This window comes from Uloborus diversus, chromosome 5 (genome assembly GCF_026930045.1).
Source record: "Uloborus diversus isolate 005 chromosome 5, Udiv.v.3.1, whole genome shotgun sequence".
Lineage (NCBI taxonomy): Eukaryota > Metazoa > Arthropoda > Arachnida > Araneae > Uloboridae > Uloborus > Uloborus diversus.
In genome coordinates this window covers 86559139-86582260 of record NC_072735.1, presented here as the reverse complement: position 1 = coordinate 86582260, position 23122 = coordinate 86559139, and the positions used below count along the sequence as shown (strand labels likewise).

Here is a 23122-nt window from a genome sequence, read left to right as displayed (position 1 = left end):
TTTCAGCCATACTCAAAGGATAAAAAGCGTCCTCAGATATTAAGTGTAAAAAACTAACTACCCATCTAAAACAAACGGGAAATCCCGTTGCAACATCCCCCATATGAAAAAGAAGAAAACAATGAAAAAGATATCGTATAAAAAATGATAAAGGTAAAAACAGTTCTCTGAATAAGCGAAAATCACTCATCCCTCCCCCACCCCTAACGATGTAAAATAAACGCTTTCTTCAACTAAAATGACTAAAAACTCTTTAAAAACAAAAAGCAACTCTTTGCAATTGGAAATAATTCGCCAAATAAACAAAATATACAATAAATTACATTAACAGTAGCTTTAAATTGTAAACAAATGATCACACAACTCTATTGTTTACAGCCAAAGTCGCCAAGCCACCACGTTACTGTAATCCAGCCGATAAGTGAGCGAAGCCAACTCCGATCGATTAGCGCTCCGATCTTTTGAACGAAAACTTTTTAAACTTCATATATTGCCTAATTTGTTCTTTCCACCAAAGATAAAGATCGTCCACTGCACTGATCTTTTGTGTACAGAACTACCCTGTTGTAATTTATCTAGACGAAAATAAAATTTGTTTCGGCTTTAAATTCCATCATTTTATCCTTTAATAATGTACTGATTAATTAGATAATCCTTAAAGTATTTTTGACATTGGTGCCAAAACTCAGATGGATTTGAGCCGAGAAACAAATGTTGCTAGGTACGGTACTTTCTGATCATTTGGTTAAGAAAACCTAAAGCACCGATCCGGTCACATGGTTCAACTACGACGACAGAACACACGTTTTGCGTGAACCATCCAGTACTTTACTTTAAAATATATCACGGGACCTAAAATCGTTGCTTTTAAGAAATGGAAAGCTTCATTCTCTCTCTACGTTTTATCTATTCTCAATTGACATATCACAGTAGGAAATTTCATTCCAAAAAGCAGAACTGGCTTTCTTATTGTCCTTTGGCAACAGGTTAAATATTTATTTCAGTTCTCGCTCAACAATAGGTTAAAATAAATATTAATCATTTGGGAGGTATAACCATCCAATGTTCAAATTAATTAATTAATTAACAAAAACGTTTCCGATTCGATCCATCGCGCTTCGAAACCATGCTTGCACACAAAAAATTTGATCAAAATTGATCCAGCCGTTTAAAAGCCTTATGGTGACAAACGTCCGCACAGAAGATTTTTATATATTAAAATAAGTAATTATTATTACAGGGGATTTTCGAAACTAGGTGACCAAGCACTGTTAACCCCAGCTAATTCCACTACCCGAGCAATGCCGGGTACGGGAATGCTAGTTACATATAATTTTACTACCTATATATTTATTAAAAGTTTCAATAATCCTCTCAGTAAATGAAACCACCCACGAAACGACACTAAAAGTTTCAGTAAAATATAAAAAAAATCTGCTGAACAAACTATATTTGACAACAATAAAAGCTTCATTTTATTGAAACCAAAAAACCGAATACGGGGACAACAAATAAAATGCAAAATAATCGCCAAGAGTTGAAATGCATCGTGACGCACATATACAGTGGCTCCCAAAAGTGTTCGTACACCTTGAAATTTTGTAGTAAAACCAAAATAACGCAAAACTGAATTCGAATATGAAGTCCAATTTTTTTTCACACCATTCCTATGCCATTCTGAATAAAACCCAGTAGGTTTTTTCAAAATATTGCCAGATTTAATTTTTGAAATTTGTCAAAAAACGCAGAGAAAGAGAAAAGATTCGCCACAAAAATCATCATACACTGAAATATTTTCGAATAAATTCATGATTAAAGTTATCACATGTCGCTTTTTTTATATTATTTTTGCATTGTATTGACTCTTAAAGGTCATTTGGTATTAATTTTTTGTGTGATTATTCCTTAATATTTTGCTTATTACTTTAAAATGGCTGGTATTCGAAAAGAACCACAAACACCATTCGAAAGTTGAATTTTTTCCCCACAGTAGCGGTAAATTGGTTTGAAATGTCTCTAAATTAGTTACTTTATTCCATTCTATAGTAAAGTGCTTGATAAATTGCTTTAAAGAAAGGAATCGGATCGAAAACAAGGTACACTGTAAAAAATCTCGGAAAACTCTCTGAATATACAAAAAAGTTTTCCGTAATACACAGATTCGTACGCCCTCAGCAGTTTTTCTGCTATAATCAAAAACCTTTCCCGTTTAGCAAGAAAGTAAGAGTCGACGCATGCGCAGCTCACACGGCAATTTTATAGTCCAGCAGCAAATCTAAACTGAAACTTTCGAAAGCACACAATGAAAACAAGTGCTGACTCATGTATGCGAAGTAACACTCATCAAGGGGATTAGTAGAAGTTTTGTTCCTCGCATGAATTCACTGAAGATAATTTTAAAGTCTTATATTTTCTTGCTTATGTATCGTCATGAGATTGAATTTGAAGCTATGTCACTTATTTTTAAGTACGAAGTGCAAATTCTCGACGCATGCTCGCGGAAGGAATACAAACTGAAATTAAAAACCAAATAACTGCCGAGAGGACGCCATGTAAATTCGTTGCGTCGCATAACTTGTGTAGGTAATTTACTTTTTTCTTGGATACTTTTCTTCTTTCTACCAAATGGGTAATTTTTGTTGGCAGAATTTTATTCTGTCATAAAAATCACCTTTTTGGTGACCAAAGCCTGCAAAAGACCACCACCGACGAATAGGTAAGTCGCTTTGCAACTCTATTACTTTAAAGAGATTTAGTTCATATAAATCTCGTTTAAAAAAACTATTTTTCTCAGTATCATTTTTTCGTTGTGAACTATTGCAATTTGAAAATATTTTACATTACATAGAACACATATTTAAAGTGCAAGTGTGTCTAGTTTTATTCTGTAAAATTTATGAACTGAAGATTATAAAAAACTTTAAATAAGTGTTATTGTGTACTTTGTTTTTATGTGTCAATCTCAGTTAATATTTGGCTGAACATTTATGTATCAAGCATTATGAATTAAATGTTATAATATGCAAATTGTCAGGTTTGATAGTTCGTCTTTAAGGTTGCATGTTTTCATTCTCTTGTAAACAGTGTAGCTAGATTGTATGAAGTAAAAAAAAAACTATCTCTTGTAATTAGGAACATAGTGCTTCAGTATTATCTAAATGACGATATCTCTTTAAATATTTGCATTAGAGAAACGCTTTAAATTAGTTAAATGTGTATTAATTTTCTTTAACAAATAGATACATATATGTATTTAAAAGTGTCTTCATTTTTTTCGTTTTACGAGCCTCAATTTTACCAAAAGCAAAAAAAAAAAAAAAAAAAGACTTAAAAAAAAATAATTTTGTATTTTTACACCATATTAAAGTATTTGACTTATAATTTATATGATACTTTGATTTATAATGTATATGATACTTTGATTTATAATAATTTATATTATACATGAAATATTATTTATCTCAGCAGAGCTTCATTAGTACGATTTATTTTAGTTGCAATGTACCTGCCCTTAAGGGAAAGAAGCTGCAAATATAACAAACAAGAATTATTTCTCAATAATATATTTTTGTATATATATGAAATACACAAGCAATGAATAGCAATGAGAAAAAGAAAATTAAAAGTAGCAATTATTAGAATAATGTTGAAAGGTTGAATTCGGAGCTCATCAGCAGTGGAAGATTCGATGAATATGGTCAAAAGACCATAAGATATTAAACGATTTACTAAATAAAGAGTGTTTAAGCTCTAATATATGCATTACATTGGGCCAAACGCACCATATGCTAAACTATATGCAATAAACAAGAGCTTAAACCTAAAATTAAAAGTAGGGGTTTTTTACCTTGGCTAAATTAAGAAACAAGTCCCTATAATTTGTCTTCCTCAGGACAGTACCTACTGCATGCATACTACTTTAATGTAGGACAGTCAGGAGGAATGAGTCAGTGGCAAAAATGGAACAGCTGCATTTACATGCCAAAATAAAAAGTAATATTATTTCATGTCATTGTTTTAAAAGTGATCATTTTTAAAAAACTATGTTATTAATATACAATGTACATTATGGGGAGAAGACGAGGGGCGTTCACCACGCAGACTGTGCCATTGACATTTTCAGGGGGTTGCTTTTTCAAGGGGGGTGGGCGCTTCATAGCATTTTATGGGTGCACCATCACTCTTATGGTGGGGGGGGGGGATTCTCGTATATATGAAATGGAATAATCATGTAATAGAGTTCAATATTTTAATAAATAAATATATATTGCATTTTGCACACACTGTAAAAATAAAATCAGTAACCTATTTTGAATAAGTATTTATATTTGTGATGAGCTGGAAAAGGGCAAGAACAGAAGAATCAACCCGAACGGTTCCAGCAGGGGGACTTGGTGTCATATTTAAATTCATCAATTTCTCTGTTGGTACTTTTCGGTACACTTTGTTCGTCAGAGAAATTGACTTGAGGTGAACGAATTCCGGAACGCGAAGGGTAGGTAAGTCCTGTCAAATTTTATCCGAAGATAAAAGCTATCAAGTTTGATACAAGATATGTTTTTAAGTTCTGCATTAAAAATACAATATGTTGATAGTTTTGTCTTGAAAATATTGAGAGAAAAACTGAAGTTTAAGATTGTTTAACAAACAATCCCCACTTTTCAGAAGGTACCCCCCTCCAATTCCCCGACGATTTTGTGATTAGGAATGAAACTACTAGATTATTTCATAATTTTTCAAAAATTTATAACTGTGCATATATGTTATGCTGTTAACCATGCTATTTGTCATTAGAAATTCAAAAAAAAAAAAAAAATCCACGAATGATTCTAAAATTGCTTGTATTATTGCTCTTAGATATGAAAGAATTGAAACTGATATGGTATGCAATACTATAATAAAAGAATTATATTTTAGAAAAAATCACGGAAAAAGGATGCCGAAATTCTCGGAAACGTTTTTGAAAATTGTTTGGAGAATTCCGAAATACTCGGAAACGTTTTCGAAACTTTCATGAACCACAGCTGCACAGAATACTCAGAAACATTTCTGGAAATTACGGAAAGAGGATTCCAAAGTACTCAGAAACGTTTCTGAAAATTACAGAAAGAGGATTCCGAAATACTCAGACACGTTTCCGGACATTACAGAAAGAGGATTCCGAAATACTCAGACACGTTTCTGGACATTACAGAAAGAGGATTCCGAAATACTCAGAAACGTTTTTGAAACTTTCGGAGGTTTACAGTTAAAAGAATTATGAAAAATACACATTTGAATGCTGAAAAAGTTTCTGCAGAATTGAATGAAACATTTTACGTTTAATTTTCACCTAAAATTGATCACCAAGTTCTCTGATTAGCTATATTAAATGGGACCTCATCCCGCAGAAATTTTCTTGTTCGTGCGAAAAACAGTAAGCTCACGCTTTCCGTCGTAATATTAATGATAAATAAGCTCAAAACGTTTTGGAACAACGTCTTACTTATAGATGAAAATAAATTTAACACTTTGGGTTAAATTGTTGTATAATTGTACATAAAAGAAAAAATGAGGTATTTAATCTTAGGAACTTAGTTGGATCAGTTAATCAGGACGGTGAAGGTGTTCTAGTGTAAGGGTGCATTGCAGCATCAGGACTTGGAAATTTGGAATTTTTTGATGAAGTAATGAATCATTATGTTTATTAAAATATTTTAAAAAACAATTTTAAACTATTAGCTCAAAATTTGGTAATCGGAAACAACTTTGTTTTTTATCAAGATAACAACAAGAAGCACGCGTTTGCTTTTGGTGCCTCAAAAACTGTCCTTAAGCTTAGAAATATCTTCTCAATCGCCAGATTTGAACTTAATGGAACATATTTGGAGATATCTAGTAGCTGGATTGCGAAAATACACCATTGAAACGAAAAGCGAACTAGAAACAGTAAGACTCGAAGTGCGTCTGAACACTTACTCAGAAATTACACAAAAAAAAAAAAAGAAAAAAACAATGAAATCTATTCCCATACGTTTAAATGCTGTTGTTGATACTGCATGATATTCTACTAAATAATAACTTTGTAAAAAGTTCGATTGTTTACTAATTGTTTGACATTTTTTCAAAGTGTACGAAGACTTTTGTGAGGTAAAATTTCCGCCAATTTTTGGTTTTAGATTTTTTAAAAAGTATGTTTTAATGTTTTATTAAAAATTTTCATGTAGTTTTGTTAAGAATAGATCATAGATCTTATAATAAAATACCTATTCCGAAATATTAATTCTAACCAATGAATAATGGCCTATTTCATTGAAAGTCGTAGGTGTACGAACACTTTTGGGAGCCACTGTATGTAATTCTTTGGCGTCACAAAATTTGACAGCATTATATTTCTTGCCATTTAATATTCACATTAAAATCATGGGGGAATTATCGAGTCGCGGAACATGTGAAATTGGCGAAAACTTTTTCTATTGCTAAAATTGCTGTCGCCAATGTTTGTTCTTTTGATACTTTGATGGAACTTTTATTGTTTTTTAATTAATTAATACATTTATCTGGCGAATTATTTTACACTTTAATTGATCCTTGGCTGAATACAGTAACATGGTTGCTTCCTAATACTGTTTAGTTTTGATTTGGCGGATTACGAAATAGCTTAATTTAATTTTCCATTTTTTTTTTTTTTTTTTTTTTTTTTTTTTGAGCAGTCACGATTGCTTATTGTTCTCATTTGACAGTCCTTGACGTTGGGGATTATTTTTCAGCTTGGACCAGCAGCACCACCGCCCACCGGCGCGGCGGCGGCACGGCTGTTCTCGTCCTGACCACTGTCCCCCGGAATCCACTTCTGCTGGGTGGTGGCGTCCATGTCCTTCACACGCATGCTCATACACACTCGCCAACGCGTGAGCGCCTTTACACACATACACAGGCCTACGTGCACGCACTTAAGCCTACACACACACAACTATACACACATAACCACCCAGGAGGAGGGACATGCTTGGGGGGGGGGGGAGCCATTTCTAGAAACAATAACTCTAATGAGTAGGGTCTTGTCGCAACTCGTGATTGCGAAAAACATAATTTGAATTCAAAGTTTCAGAATTCAAATTAGAGTTGATTAGAGGAAGAGGGTCACAGTTTTTTTTTTTTTTTTTTTTCATTTTAATGTAACTTTTTATGCTACTTAATGGCTTTTTTTTTTAAATTTGATCTTTAACAAATAATTTAAAAATTTGTGGAACTTTTCATGCTTTTTTGTGCAATAATGTATTTATGTGGCGAAGTTTCTCCCCTTTAAATTTCCTCACAATGCGTAAACATTGGAATATCATTTACCTTTTTAACAGGCTTGTTTTTATTTTTTAACTGTTATTATTATTTTTATTTATTTTTTTTTCAACAAGCAAAAGTTTTGTTCAAGAAAAAAAAAAAAAAAGAAGGAATTTTTATTATTTTTTTTTTAAAGGCTGGAATGTATAGGTTTATAAAAATCTTTGAATGAAAAGCTACCATGTTTTCCTTTTTTGAAATTTTTATTGGCATGTTTTTCCGGGTGAATTCATTATTGTTTCAATGTACTTTTAAATGATTTAAATTTCTTGTTTTTTAACATACAACGTACTCCTTTATGATATAAATTGTAATTTATAATGATCGATACTAACGATCAGTTTTATGGCAAAATTTTTATTTGATATGTTTTCTACTTACTTTTCTTTAGAAAAATTGTATCTCTATGCATTTTTTTGTGCATTTTAATAGTTCTTATTGTAAAAAAACTAAAGATATCAAATTGAGCTATTCACCATTTTCAGAATATGTTTTTAAGAAATAACTAATTTTGAATTAAACTTGAAAGTATAAGAAAAAAAATACTAAAAGCTCTTTGAATGTTTCCATAAATATATTTATCAACTAACAAAAATATCCGGCGTTGCCTGGGTTAGTAGTAATTATGAGTAATAATCGCTATTTTCATTTGTTTTCTGTTTTAACTGATAAATATATTTATCAGTTGTGCTTGATGAAGCATATGTAATTAATTTTTGCATAATAAATCGAAAAAAATAATACTTTTTGTTGATACAAATTATTAAGCATTGTTCATACGTTTAATAGACAGTATGGTTTCGTCCATAAGATGTAATGTTTAATTATATAATATTACGCATTATTTCATTCAAAGCCAAATTTCCAATGTTTTTTATTAATTGGAAGCAGAAATTACCCCCCCGCCCCGCCCCCCCCCCCCCAAAAAAAAAAGAAAAAATAACAGTTTTCCAAAACATTTATTCACATACGTTTTCGAACAGAAAACTTCTTTTTAAGCTCGTTTCAAATTGTTATTCAATGTATAAATTGCAATAAATGCTCACTCCTATTTATATTTATTGAAGGTTTGCAGTTACATTACTCAAATAATTTTGAAAATGCTTATTGAGAAAAGTTGGAATAATTAATCGCAACATTTTTTCATGCACGGAATTTACATTGATTTGTCTTCCTCAGCTTATATTCATCTGATTTTGTTTCCAAACTTAATTTTTCTTGAAAACAAAGTTTCATATTTTTTCACTTTTTGCCTAAAATATCTTTTCTAACACTTTTCCTCAGGAAGAAAAAAACCGCTTTTAAATTAACTCAAATACTTTTGAACTCAATTTCGAATAACTATTCTCTTTAAGAATAATCTTATCTGTTGTTTATATAGTTAAAAGTTGCTACAAAATCCACCAGATGTCACTGGAGTCTGACCAGGTTTTTTGTTTGATTGATTGGTTTCATACTACAACTTTTATTGAAATGACTGAGCCTGATAAGACGCGTATCAAGTGAAGCCTTGGTTAAGAGACATCGATTTTCATTGGGAAAATTTCCTCTGAGTCAGCGTCTTTCGGTCACGTGACGAAACCAGCGATAGGGCTTCCTAGAGCCGCTATATAGGTAGGCCGACGCATCAGCTTAAGCTTAGCCATTTTGGATCGGATTTTTCATTGTTGCACTGCTTGGGTTACCACAGCAAAGTTTTGGATTTCGCCAAATTTGCCGAAAATAATCTTTTATTTAATAAACAATTCACGCGCAACTAATAATTACTCACAGGGAACAATCACCAAACGCGATAACTCTCGAGAAAAGACAACCACTTAAACACGCGCTCCGATCCAAAATGGCTAATCTAAAGCTGATGCGTCGGCTCGTATATATAGGAGCCTTAGGGCTTTCTATGTCAGATGTGGTAGCGTAGGAGGTGGTTCAACGCTCAATTTCTTGCTGTTCAGACATAGTCCGTACGGCGCGTGAGCTCCGCTTTTTTCTCCTTAAAACCAGTTTCGGGTCGGCGTTGCCATGACAGCAAACCGTATTGTACGGGACCCGTCAACGTGACGAGAAGCTAGATATCTGACGTCCGTAGAGTTGGGAGTCGCATTTCATTGGTCTCCACGAGACGAGCGCGCTCTCTTTATTGGGTGAGAGTACTGACATGTGCTTTTCTTGCGTTCGCAATGTATGAATGCTTCTCCCTTTTCGGAAAACGTTACTCTGTCCGCTTTACGTGGCGAACGTGATGTGCGGACGATTTTATTCTCCCGCCTAAGGCCTCAATATATACGAGCCGACGCATCAGCTTAATAGATTAGCCATTTTGGATCGGAGTGCGTGTTTGAGTGGTTGTCTTTCTGGCGAGTTATCGCGATTGGTGATTGTTCACTGTGAGCAATTATTAGCGGCAAGTGAACTGTTTATTAAATAAATTATTGTTTTTGGCAAATTTGGCGAAATCCGAAACTTTGCTGAAGTAAACCTAACAGTGCGACAATGAAAAATCCGATCCAAAATGGCTAAACTTAATCTAATGCGTCACCCTATCTATATAGCGGCTATACTCCCGCCAAGTGTAAATTGCAAAGTGCTTGTTGTTTTTTGCAGGAAGAACAGATTACTGCAGATGAAATAAATTAAAGAATGAGTCGAGTGTATGGAGGCTGCTTTATGAAGGATGGTGTTGTTAGCGATGTCGAAAGTTTGAGGTTGGCCGAGCTGTGATGTGCACGTTGAAGCGAGTCAAGAAAACAAGTATGTCGCTACAGGCGACTTCTCAAGACCAAGTGGTTAGGAAAAATTAAAGGTTGACCATAAGTAAATTATTGATGCAAGAAGTGGCTTGAGGGACAACACTTCAAAATAATTTGAAGCTGAAAGAAACCCGTCACAACTCACTTCAAATCATTTGCGGTGCCATTTTCTGAAGAAGGTTTTTCAAAGCTTGTTCACAAATATGATAAACTTCTCCATCGTCAAAGTGATTATGTAGAGAAGTAATCTTTATTGTACGTTATTTTCAGTAATAAAATTATTGTTTTACATTCAACCGTCTTTTCTTTTGTAGTCTGTCGGAGGTTGGAATGAAAACAGCCCTCATACAATCCTTTCTTTTTGCCGTGTGGGGGGAGGGATTCAAATAGACGATGGGGTGTGTCATCTTTTTTATCGTTCACAGCAAAATACACCAGAGTTCCAAAAACTGGTCTGTATGTGCGCCAAGAAGTGATCAAGGGCGCCCATATGCAAACTTTTAAGGGGGAGGGGGGCTCAGATATTTCCTCCATGGTTTAGTAGGATAATTTCCCCATAGAAACCGATTTTAATACATATTAGGGTTATTAAAATTTGGCATTTTTAAAAATTTATTCATTAATTACTGAAGAAAAAATGTTTTTACAAAGAAAAAAGTACTAAAAGCAAGGAAGTTCTAATTTCAAAGGGAGGGGGGGGGGGGGCTTGAGCTCCCACTTGCACCCCCCCCCCCCCATATGAGCGCCCTTGGAAGTGATCGAGTTCGAGAAAACGCCGCGCTATTAGGAATGCGCAAGTAACAGGTTTTTCGCACTGGGCTTTTCGCCCTACTAGAATATGGCCGAGTTTTCTGGATTCGGCCGGGTTAAAGAATGCCGATTATTTAGAACTCTACTGCATCAGCTAAGAAAATGGGGAGGTCGTGTTTAACGCACAGTCCCGCAGGTTCGTGGACCAGGACAACATCATTTTAGGAGAACCAAAGTAAGGCAAAGTTTATAATGCTTTTGATTGAAAAGATGAAGTCCACAGTCTTAAAATGATATGAAAATCTTTTATTTTTTAAACTGTGCCATATTTGTTAGTTATTTCATTAACCTTCACACAGTCAAATTAGATTAAAAATGAATGTATACTATCATTTGTAGCTCATTACTCATTTTTCAAGAGCGCGTAGATCCTAATCACAGCGTTGTAACGATGCCAGGAGGTTAGATTTGCTTCAACTGTAGTTCCAGAAATTGTTTTCTAATGCTGAAACTGAAATTATACAACACTTTAATTGCAAACTTATTTTTGCAACTTATTTTGTCCGACAGTGACAGCCAAAAAAAAAAAAAAAAAAGACTACTGTCCAACCACGGATTGCATGGAATTGGCAAACGTCCAGTTAAGACGAGTCTATATGAATGAGGGGGAAAAGTAAAAACTCTTGATGCTCGTGTTGATGCTCATTTGAATGAGACTGTTTCGTTTAGAGGCTAGCATAGATCTGCAAAAGCTGACATCCTTAAACACCTATAGAAGCGTCCATTTCCGCCTGCAAACCGGATGTTTGCTTTTCCATACAATCCGTGGTCAGACAGTACCATTGAAGTATGAAAATTTTAATCCTTTGCGAACTTCGTTAACTGCATACAATAATGAGGCAATTGCCGTAAGTATGGAGACAAATCGAGAAAAGAGAAAATATTATTCGCGGGCACCCACCTCAATGGCCACGATTCTGGACCGCATGTGCGTGCTCGTGATGCAAGAAGCGATGCTGGCCAGTCCAGTCTTGTGTTCCGACATTTTGGAAACTGCCAACTGCAAGAACGAAAGAAAAAAATAATTAATTCTTGCTCATTTTCACGCTTGTAATGCATATACAAGAATAAGATTAACGAACGGGAAATTTTCGAAATTCCCCACGATTTGCAGTCTATGTGTAAGATATTTTCCTACATGTCCCCCCCCCTCCCCGTATGAATTTTAACAGAGCTCGCGGCGCATTTCGAAACTTAATTTTTTATTAATTAATCAGAAAAAAAACTAAATTTATTTTTATTTATTTATTTACATATTTTTGTGATTCTTTTAGCACTTTTTTTCATCCTATTTTTCTACCTCTTGATATATCTGTACCTCACATCAGACTAACGTAAATCCAAAAATTGCTATTTTCCGTTTATTTGTGCATTGTACGCAGAATTCTATTCCGCATGGAGGGATTTGAACGTAATCCTAAAAAAAAAAACTTTCTAATAATTTACTAGTTTTAAAAGAGCGAGAGTTAATACTTTCAATGGACCAAGCGACCGTTTTCCTTCTTTTCTGTAAAGCACCGATTATGGGACTTAATTTAGTCTGGCTCTAACGAGGTACAGACATTAAGGTCGAGACATTTCTCATTCTTCTGGCAAAAGCAAAAAAAAAAAAAAAAAGCGGGGGGGGGGGGGACGGCAGAAAACTCCTCTTTATTAAAACTTAGTCAGCTGAGTGCAGCGCTGGTCCTTCAGCAAAGTCTTTGCAACTGTTGTAACTTTAATACACATGGTTCAAGCTGCACCTTAAATGATTGCATTTTAATTAATTAAAATCAGTGCCTTTATTAATTACTTAAAATAAAATGATATTTTTCAAAAAGTTTGCACCAATTTTGGGATTGATTGAACTTTAACGACAGTATATTAGATGTATCAGAAAAATGAGAAAGTTTACTCACCGAGCTTTTCGTACATGCTTTCAAACAAAGTAAACAATAAAATTCATCGATCTGAAAAAAAAAGAGAAATAAATATGATATATGATAAATGAGATATCTTACTCATTTTGTTTACATTCTATCGATTTGTGGGAACTGTTCAGGATTCTTAAAATATGTTCATTACAAAATTTTCTTACAATCAACGAATACACATCTCAAAATAAACATGTAAATCGATGACAAAACATCGATGTTCGAAATTGAAACACCGATGTACTCCTACGTTAACCAAAAAACATCGATCCTTGTAAACTTAAAAGTTCTGAACTTCAATTATGTTTTTTAAAATTTAGTGTCTGTTAAAAGGGTGAATCTACAAAAGCGAAGTAGTAAAACACGTAGGTAATTTTTTAGTGGATTAGGTGCCTTTCATTAATTACATAAGGATGGTTTTGGCAATTTTTAAACCCCCTCCCCCAATGTAAGGATATGTAAGGTTTTGCAAACCCCTCCCCCCTATCCTTACGTAAGATTCCATTTCGTTTTTCAAAATAATAAAATAACTAATTTTACATCACTGGAATCGTGATAAAAATCCCTATTCTAAAATTAATCCTTTTTGTGTAAAGAAATATTTACTAAAAAGTTGGAAACTTGACAAAATGTTTATTTATTTTTAATTTTTTTTGTATATGATAAAATCCTAATAAAATATAAAACATGCCATACATACTATGACCTTTTTATTGTACTTTACACTGTTATTTTTTTTATAAAACAATTAAAAAACTACTCAGCCTAATACGTTTTTTACCTTCCAGACGCAAATGAAATATGATCCCTGCCAAACCACTTGACCGCGCGATTTCTAACGTAAAATATCGACTTAGAAAATATTAAGTACGAATGGGTTTGAAACCCCCCCCCCCCCAAAGTAAGGGTGTGGAGAGATACCCCCCCCCCCCTTGAGACCTTTACGTAATTAATGAATGGCCCTAAGATCAAATTTCACTTGTGCAAAATAAGCCGCAATATTCACCAAATGAAGTAGATTTGTTCTTTCCCCAAATGGTGTAGAAGGTCTTGTTCTTATGGGATCTTTGGTTGGAATTCGACCCCCTCCATCGAGCAGGGGAATCTATTATCCTCAGGTAAATCCTAAATTGAGGAAAAACTTCGGACTTCTCACGTATTATAGCACTGAACTCTATTAACCCGCTTACGCAAAAGCCGCGAGGGATGACTCCTTCTTAATATTCCGCAATCCTTCGCGCTGTAAAATCTTCCATCAACCATCCAAAGACGCTGCTTTAAATCCAGTAAAAGATCAAATGCAAGCAATGGCATTGAAACTAAATATGCGTCAAGTTCAAAGCCTTACGGAAGTCGAAGAAGGATTAAAAATTTCGAACAATCCAGCCGCTTTCTGTATTTCCAAGATCAACTAGGTCATCACGGAAGAACAAACGATTCCATATTTCTTTTTCTTTATAATAATCTGCTTTGTATTCCACACGAAATATTAAGGGAAGATAATGCTCGCTTCTCACACCTCACGTGTTGACGTAAAGCTTCATGCCATATGGCTCGTAGGGGACAATAGTAGCAAAACTCAATTCTTTTAAAAAGCGCAATAATTACACTGCTGCGGGGCAAAAAGAAAAAAAAAACCCTCTCAAATGCTTCTGATATAATTCTTGCTGATTCTTATGCAAACTGATCCCATGAATCCAAACATGATCACCGTTTTTATCACGTCCCACTTTTTCGAAATTGCAGCCCCCAATTTTTTTTTTTTTTTTTTTTTTTTTTTCCAGTTTTCGACAGTGTAATAACTACTACTTTTATTTAGAAGAATAGGGAGCATTATATTAGCCATTGACACTTTTCTGAGGGGCTAGAGAGAAGCACAGTTCAAAGGCATGAACATTTGGAGCAAGTTGAGAGACTAATGGGGGTATTCCCCCCCCCCTAAAATATTTTATAACTCATCAATAAAAAAAAGATCTTTTTTTTCTCTCTCTTCGCAATTTGTTTTGCAATTTTTTTCCACTTATTTTTTGGCATAAAACCAAAATATCATTGGGCTCACTCATATGAACCCCATGTGGGAAATTTCTTTTCACGTAGTAAAAAAAAAGAGTGGGGGAGGGGGGGGGGTATCTCATTTTGCATAGTCAGAGTCGCATTGCAGATCTTGACAAAAAGTATTTAAATAATCGGCACATTGTGCTGAATGTTGTTATTGTGGTTTTTGTTGTAACTAATTCGTCAATGTTTGGCGAATTCAAACAAAATCCAAAAAGTGGCTTACTCAATGAAAGTTTAGTACAAGAGGCGAATCCGAAAAATAATTGTTCTAAAACAGGCTCATAACTGTCAGGAATATGATCTGAAGAAGCCTAAATAATTCGGTAGTTGGTACAAATGTCATGTCTCATCTTGCCTTCACTAAATGTGAAGCACTTGATATGTCCATTTGCAAGATGAGAGTGGGGAGTTTGGGTAGTTACAAGAGTCATGACTACCTGCTATCGCAGGTATTGTCCGTTTTTCACGAGAAAGCACTTCGCCCCGCCTCCTCGAACGCAGAGTTCCATTTTACGCAGGAGTGATTGGTAAGCAATCCAATCGATTCTAAATGAGACAACCAGACAGCCTTAACTTGGGCGTGCATTTTTAAATCTTAGTTTTACCCACCTAAAATTCTTATTATGTAAATCCAAACTTACGACTGTCTGTTACTGGACCCTCTTCTGTTACTGGTGCCGTTACCCTAAATGAGGTAGAAAGCTTCTAACATTTGGCATAGATGAATGCAAATTAAAGTGAATCGCCCAAAATAATCGTTTTAAAAATGCTTCTTACATGAATGAATGTTGGAAAGAGTATGTTATCGTATCTAAGCCAACTACATTTGGATGACTGAAAAAAAAAAATGCAATTTAAAAATACCACAAAGCAAAAAATAATGTTTTTAAAAAATCTCAAAAAATTCCATGACACAAAGAAGAGATAATTCAAACATGGAGACATTTTTGCTCTGAAAGATTGATCATTTTTCGAAAAATAAAGAAATGAAAAAAATTGTTCACATGCGGTCCCTTTCCCCTACCTCTCTGTCTTTATATACTATACTCCTAGTTTTCGGAATCATATTCCAAATATCTTTCAAACCGATTGTTTTTATAGACACGGTCCTTTGAAGAATATAAGTGAACTAAAAAGTCGCCCGTCAAGGTATGACGGGTGAAAATTACTTTCACTCTTCTACATTTGAACGAAGCCATTGCCTGTTTGGTGATGTTTTGATAGTTGAAATCTCAACCCTAACTCCAGTGGATTTCCTCTAAACTCCAGTAGATAGCGTTCATAGTTGACCGCTTTTTTGTTCCTTTATTCCCCTGAAATGACAGTCTTACCAGTAAAACAGTTAAGTTACCGAATCGAGTTCAGCCTTGTCACAATAAAGCCTTTCCCTGCATGTTAAATATTATCAAAGCACTTAGTCAAATTATCATGCCAAGGCGCGAGTTTCATTGTTGAAACACGCGGGTTACGCGATCATCGGCTATTATTTATGTGAGAATATTCAATGAAATCAAGGGCGCATAACTCACTGCCCCTCGATGGATGACGTAGTTCCTCGCCCTGCCACAGGTGGCGTAAGTGAAGAGTCCCGCTCCTTTCTGCCTCTCCCCGCACGTGCGCAGCAGACTCAGCAGACAGCCCAGTCCGTCGTGCAGATCGGATACAAACTCCTCTAGGAAGCTGCAGCGACAAAAAGAGAAGCGAAAGTAAGGTGAAGGCACAAATACGCACTTCAACGTCAATAAATTTAAAACAGATATAAAAAATTGATTCGTTTATTTCAATGGCTTGTCGAACGCCAAGTTTCCTAATTTTAAGAAAAAAATTACATCATCATATTAAACTGTTCAGTAAATATTACATCAATTCTCACAAGAAGATGTATACATGAACGTGCATTCTTTTCAGTTTGAGAAGTTGTAATCCTTAATTGAAAATTTTTTATGGGAAGTGAAAAATGCTTTTTCAGAATTTTTGAGCTTGGCGCTTAACTGATTTTTGAAATAAATGGTTCAATGGGGAAAACGATTCGAATTTGTTTTGAAAACAATGGTTAAAAATGTGTAAAAGAAATGCATGAACGCGGAGCCTGCTTTATGCACTGTTCTGCAGGTCCGTGGACCTGAGCACCACAATTTTAGGGACACCAAAACAGGGGTCAGGAAGGGGGGGGGGAGGGGTTGAGGAAAATTGAAAATTTACCAGGACCTGGGCATCTCTCACTTGATCGCCCCCTACATGAACAAAGTCAAACAAATTTACTACAAATACAAATACAAAAGTGACGACCAGCAACAGGCTCTGGGCCCAGCTAGACTGGTCCTAGTCAATTTACAATCCCCAGTGAAGATCAATAGCCCTCTTAAAACTGTCTACTCCTTTGCTCATTACCACCTCTTCCGGTAAGCTCTTCCAAGGTTCCAGTACCCTGTTAAAATAATAATTTTTCCTAATATCCATGTTAGCCTGCGATTTAAATAGCTTAAAACAATGACCCCTTGTCCTGTTTTCAGTGCTAAACTTTAGCCCAGTAACATCTTTCGTTTTAATAAATTTAAACAGCTGAATCATGTCCCCTCGGTCTCTTTTTTGCTCAAGACTGTACATTTTTAGCTTTCTAAGCCTGGAATCATAATTTAAGTGGGAATTAAAGTGGGACTACATAAGCAAAAAAAGTCTTTAATCACAACAAAACGTGTTAAAAAGATATAAAAAAATCACGAAACACCTTCTTTAGTGCAAATTCAAACAGTGAGAAAGCAAATCGAAACAGTCTCTTTTTGATGTTCGAATTCGCAAACGTTTCACACAAAACAACTCAAGCGAGATTTACATGACAAAGCGAGGAAGAAACATCCAGGACACTGGGTGGAATCGAACCCACAACCTCCTATACTAAGCGCAGGCAGCTGTCAAAGCGGGCGCTTTCCACCGTTCAGCCAGTGAGGCCCCTTTTCGGCGTTAGGGGACATTCATTAATTACGTAAGGGTCCCGAGGGGGTGGGTGGGCTGGAAAAATCTCTGTACGCCTTTATTTGGGGGGGGGGGGGGTCAGACCCATTCTTACGTTATATTTTCCAAGTCGATATTTTATATTAGAAATCGCGCGGTCAAGTGGTTCGGCAGAGATCGTATTTCATTTGCTTCTGGAAGGTAAAAAACGTATTGGGATAAGCTGTTTTTTACTTGTTTTTCAAAGAATGAATAGTGTAAAATAAATAAAAGAATCGCACTGAATATATCATGTCTTATTTTTAATTAGTACCACATCATATATACAAAAAATATTTGTCGAAAAAACATTCTGTCTAATTTCCTTTTACTAAATATTTCTTTACACCTTTTTTTTAAATTTTATAATAGCGAATTTAATAACGATTCCAGCGATGTAAGGTTCATTGTTTCATTAACAAAAATCTTACGTAATATGGGGGGAGGTGTTTAAAAAATCTTACTTACCCTTACATAGCGGGGCAGAGGGGGGTCAAAAATTGCCTAAATCATCCTTACGTAATTAATGAATGCCCCCTTACGCTACGTACGCTTATGGCATGATCGGGCACCGGATTGGAAAAAGAAAAGTCGTACCTGAGGTATGTGGTGTGGATGTCCTCTTCGAGCCTCCTCAAAAGGAAGGAAAGGCGGGGAATGCCGGCGGAGAGGGTCTCGTCGCCGGGCGCCCCGACCGCCGGGTCGTTGCGCCGCCGCTCGCAGGATAGGTGCCGGCGCAGGTAGAAGGCGTAGTCGGCGGCGCACAAGAACTTGGGCCGCAGGATGCCGCCGCCCTGCGAAACGAATTTCATGAATTTTGAACATTTCTTTTGACAAAATCATTCGTTGTTCGAAGACTTTAATCTCCCAGCGACAAAATTATGACAAAATAAACATATTTCCCACTGAATGGACAGAAATGTTGCATTTTAATCGCGTACATTTCCTTCCCCAGTTCTCTTTTCACATCTGTTTTATGAATGTTATATGAGGACTAATTTATCAAAAGGGAGCATATCCATTTTCCAGAAATGTTCAGGAGGTGAAAAAAACGAATTAGGTTAATAGCAAAATATTTTCATCATCTTTTCAGGGTGCAGAATTGAGCACAAAAGCACAACAAATCATGGCGCAGAGTAAGAAATGTTAGTATAAAAAAAATAAGGAGATATCGCCATCTTTATTTTGGATATGTTCCCTTTTGAACGAAAACCTAAATGTCGAGAATTTCAATTTCACCAAAACCCTAAAATGTCATCTTCTCATATTCTCTTATCGAAGTACTTGAACCTAAAACTAGTGGATTAAAATTTGAGGTTTTTGAACATGTGTTCTTTTGAATCTAAAAGTATTCGTACTACAGATTCATTCAGGATGTGTCCCCCTTTTGTTCAAAATAAAACCGTGCAGAGGACGGATTTGTTCTGTTTGGACTTCTTGAGAGTTGGTGATTTGATGAAGGTCATCTGAAAGATTTAGAAAATGTCATAAAATGATTTTTTCTAAAAAGTGAATATATATATATATATATATATATATATATATATATATATATATATATATATATATATATATATATATATATATATATATATGTTCCCTTTTGAAACTCCTCTATGTCACTAGCAACCACGTCAAAATCCTGAATCTGACTATGTAACAGATTTCACTTAAATGATTTTTTTTTTTTTGAGGCGTCATTGGTCAAATACACTATGCATAAAGACAAGCACAGGAACGTCATGTTTAAGTAATCCAGAAGAGTGATCAATCCTCAACTTGAAAAGTCCAAATTTTAAAAGGCGGTTTTCACATTCATAGTTTTGACGTGGCTTGACGAAATGGAGCCCAATATATTATTTAAAAATTTTTTTAGGAAATTTATTTTTTTTAAAACGATTTTAAAAGAGTGCATGTAAACTATGTACATGGTGAAAACTATTTATTTATCTCGAAAAAGAAAAATAAAGGGGGGAAAAATTCTTGTTACTCTTTGTGAATGGCATCTTTGTTTATCAGAAAGAGTTCTATTTTCTATAATCACGGCTGTTTTTAGTCTAGATCTGAACTAAGATATAAATATTCACAAACAAAGTTGCTTCCGGAACTCGCTTGGACAAGCTATGGCAAGATCAGTTATTAGCACTTATGTTGAACTAGTGGAAATAAGTTGATAATAAAGGTATCCTTTTCCTTGATATGGCAGTTTCCATCCTTGGCATATCGGTTCCCGTGACACTGGATTAGTTCCACTTACTACCAGGGCCTGATTACTGAATAGGCCGACTATGCCATGGCCAAGGTTCCCACTTTTTAGGGGCACCCAAATGCGCTACTTTTTTTTTTTTCAACCAAGAGCTAAAACTGTTTTCACCACTGGCTAAAATTGTAAGGGTTAACTACACAGAGAACCCGAAATAGGGGGGGGGGGCGAGGCTGATATCTTAATCGGGCAGTGCTCATTACGACTTCTAGAAGAGGCAATAGCTGAATTTATATTTTTGTCCTTACCATTCTCCAAACGCTGAAAATTACTCATTCTCATTACAAAACACCCAATTCGCTGTTAACTTTGAAGTCAGCGCGTGTGCTCTCAGTTCCAGTTTAAAAAAAATATATTAAAAATAAATAAGACACGAGCGACATGAGATTTCAATTTTATGATGCAAAGCTTTCGGATGAGCAAAACACCCTCAGGGTAAAGAGAGAGAGAGAGAAATAAAACAGCGAATTCCAGAACACCCTTCAGCAGTTGGTGTTCTCTAAATTGTGTTTCTACCTTTTATTCGTGGCTGTCCCCCTCTGGGAATGGAAGAAATAATAATCGTAAATAGAAGACTTAATGTGCTTTAGAGATCTAAGAAAAAATCTTTAAAAAGCAAAGTGGCAACAATTTTTAGAAGGATGTGCACTCGACTCAAAGTTCTACCTCTTTTCTCCTTCTAATTGGGGTCATGTTCAAAAGTGCTGTTACACTTTTTAGGCAGACGAATTTATTGGAAGGAACTGGTTACAGAATGTTTTCTTTTTCTCTTTGTGTTTCGATTCCTTTGTGGCCGATGAAGACTGCGATTACAATTTAGAGGCGATAAAATAAATTTTTTTAATATTTTATTATTTCTTTTTTTGAAGGCCAGGACTTAACTGTTCTTTCGTAATTGCTACTGCCGTGTTCAATGAATCTGTGCCGATCCCAGATAATCCTAAATTCTAACAATAGCTCTGTAGGATTGAAATGTGAATCTTTGTGTACAACCCAAATAATAAGTTTGATTTTTGTTGAAAACTTGAGTTTAATTGTTGATTTTCAACGCTTTGAAATAAAAATTGAGGAGATGGAGTAGGTTGGTCCGCTTTTCTACCTTTCTTTTTTTTTTTACCTCATTAAAAAATTAAATGAGCAATTTGACTTTCCACCATGAGTTTCATTAAATATTTCTCATCATCCCAGATTTTTTTTTTTTTTTTAATGTTCAGATTAATGTTTAGATTAACTTTTTAACAGAACTCTGTGAAGCGGACCAACGTGCCCCGAGCGCAGAGTACGTTGGTCCGTATTGCGAAAACAATCCCTTCTATAACAAATTTAATTATAAATATTATCCACTATTGTAACCACCGTATGTTCTTTTGTATTTAGCATGAAAAAAAAAAAGATTAAAGGTCAATATAACTTATTAAAATATTAAATTGACCAATTTCTACTTTTGCACTATTTATGCCAGAATCATCTACATTTTCTCAAGAATCCGCACAACTTGAGTCTTCATCAAATTCACTGCTGCTAATACTAGAATTTTGCTTTTCTAATTCTTCTAAAAGTTTCCATTTTTTGTGGGTTTTCTAAAATATTTTTTTTATTTATGAAAAAATAAATAAAGAAAGAAAGAAACTACAAATAATTATATACTATAAGAACTTCAATTTATTACAATTCATTCTTCATTAAAACCATTTAAAAAGATTAAATTGCATACTTATGAAAATTACTGAGCACTGAAAAAACAGCAATAAAATTTGTTTCTGAAATAAATCTTGTTCAATATAACTGTACCATGTGATTTTGTTATGGGATTTGCAGGACTATGGGTGCTATTTGTTGGTCATAAATTCAAATAAAAAATACTAAGTTGAAATAAAACAGTATATAACTATAATTAATTGTACATTAATTAAAAATACAATTAATATTCTTAATTTTTGTACCTATCGAAAGAGAACTTTGTTTGGAGGTTCTAGTATGTTAATTAGAATTTTAGGTATATCCTTTTTTTAGCACAGACTCTGAGGTCATGACAAATTCTAAATGTTATTTTGAGTAAGCCTACACCCTCAATGGTGCGACCAACGATTTTCTACAGTTATTTTTATGTCGCTATAGTGCAGAAAAATTGCCACTTGGGAAGCGTTAAAAAACAAATAAATAAATTGAAATCGGATAATATTTTTCAATCGATGTAATACAAATTTGAAATGGAAATTACCTTTTTACGTTTCATTGAATACTTTACCAATGAACCTGAAATGAGCAATCTAACTTTAAACTTAACAACACCTTAGACAGGTACTCGTGCATTAAACTTCTTGAAAACTAGTTTTTAAAATTACTTTTATAAAAGATCGTTTTGAAACAGAAATATGAGAGCGAATAGCCAATAGAATAGAGGTAAAAACAAAAATTGTGATGGAGCTCTCGATACCAAAGATTATTTAGAATCAAAGAGATGTTATTTCAGATACTGCTAACTCGATTTAATACTATGGGAGAGGCTATCCCAATTTTAGTTAATTATTTAATGAAATTTTTGATGCGACATAAATCTGTTAGCTCCACACCGTAAAAGTTATTTTCAATGTCATTGCCGACAGCGGGTCTCTCCGAAGGGTTTTTTCTCCCTTTTCATGGACTCAGTAACTTACTTTTAACGACTTCGTAGTAGAATTCCGAATTGGAGCGATGACACTTTATTAGGTGTTCCGATCAATGGAATACACATAGATATTCGAAAGGAGATGTTGCAAAAAAATTGCAAGCAGAAGTTCAGCAGACCGTAAACTAGGGTATGGGAGCGTCTTTGTGCACATGGTAGGGCTGATGCGCGTAAATTACTTTTCTCGTTCTAATTAATAAAAGGGAGGTGTCAAAAAAAAAAAGATTTTTTTTCTTTTTGTGCAACTGATTTAGCTAGATGTTGCATCAAATATTGAACTAAGAATCAATTTAAGCAAAAAATAAACCAGACTCAAATATTTTAAGTGAACAAATGAAGCAAATCGACGATA

At 34.7% G+C, this 23122-nt stretch overlaps 1 protein-coding gene across 1 annotated transcript in view; it reads right to left on the bottom strand.

The window, feature by feature from the left end:
- LOC129222095 (uncharacterized) overlaps positions 1-23122 on the bottom strand; it is a 157416-nt gene that overhangs the window by 98092 nt on the left and 36202 nt on the right. The window contains exons 3-6 of the mRNA XM_054856531.1: positions 18437-18633; positions 16378-16528; positions 12776-12826; positions 11779-11877 (exon numbers count right to left, since the gene is read on the bottom strand). Coding sequence (XP_054712506.1) covers positions 11779-11877; positions 12776-12826; positions 16378-16528; positions 18437-18633 — 498 coding nt within the window. The remainder of the gene's footprint in view (positions 1-11778; positions 11878-12775; positions 12827-16377; positions 16529-18436; positions 18634-23122) is intronic.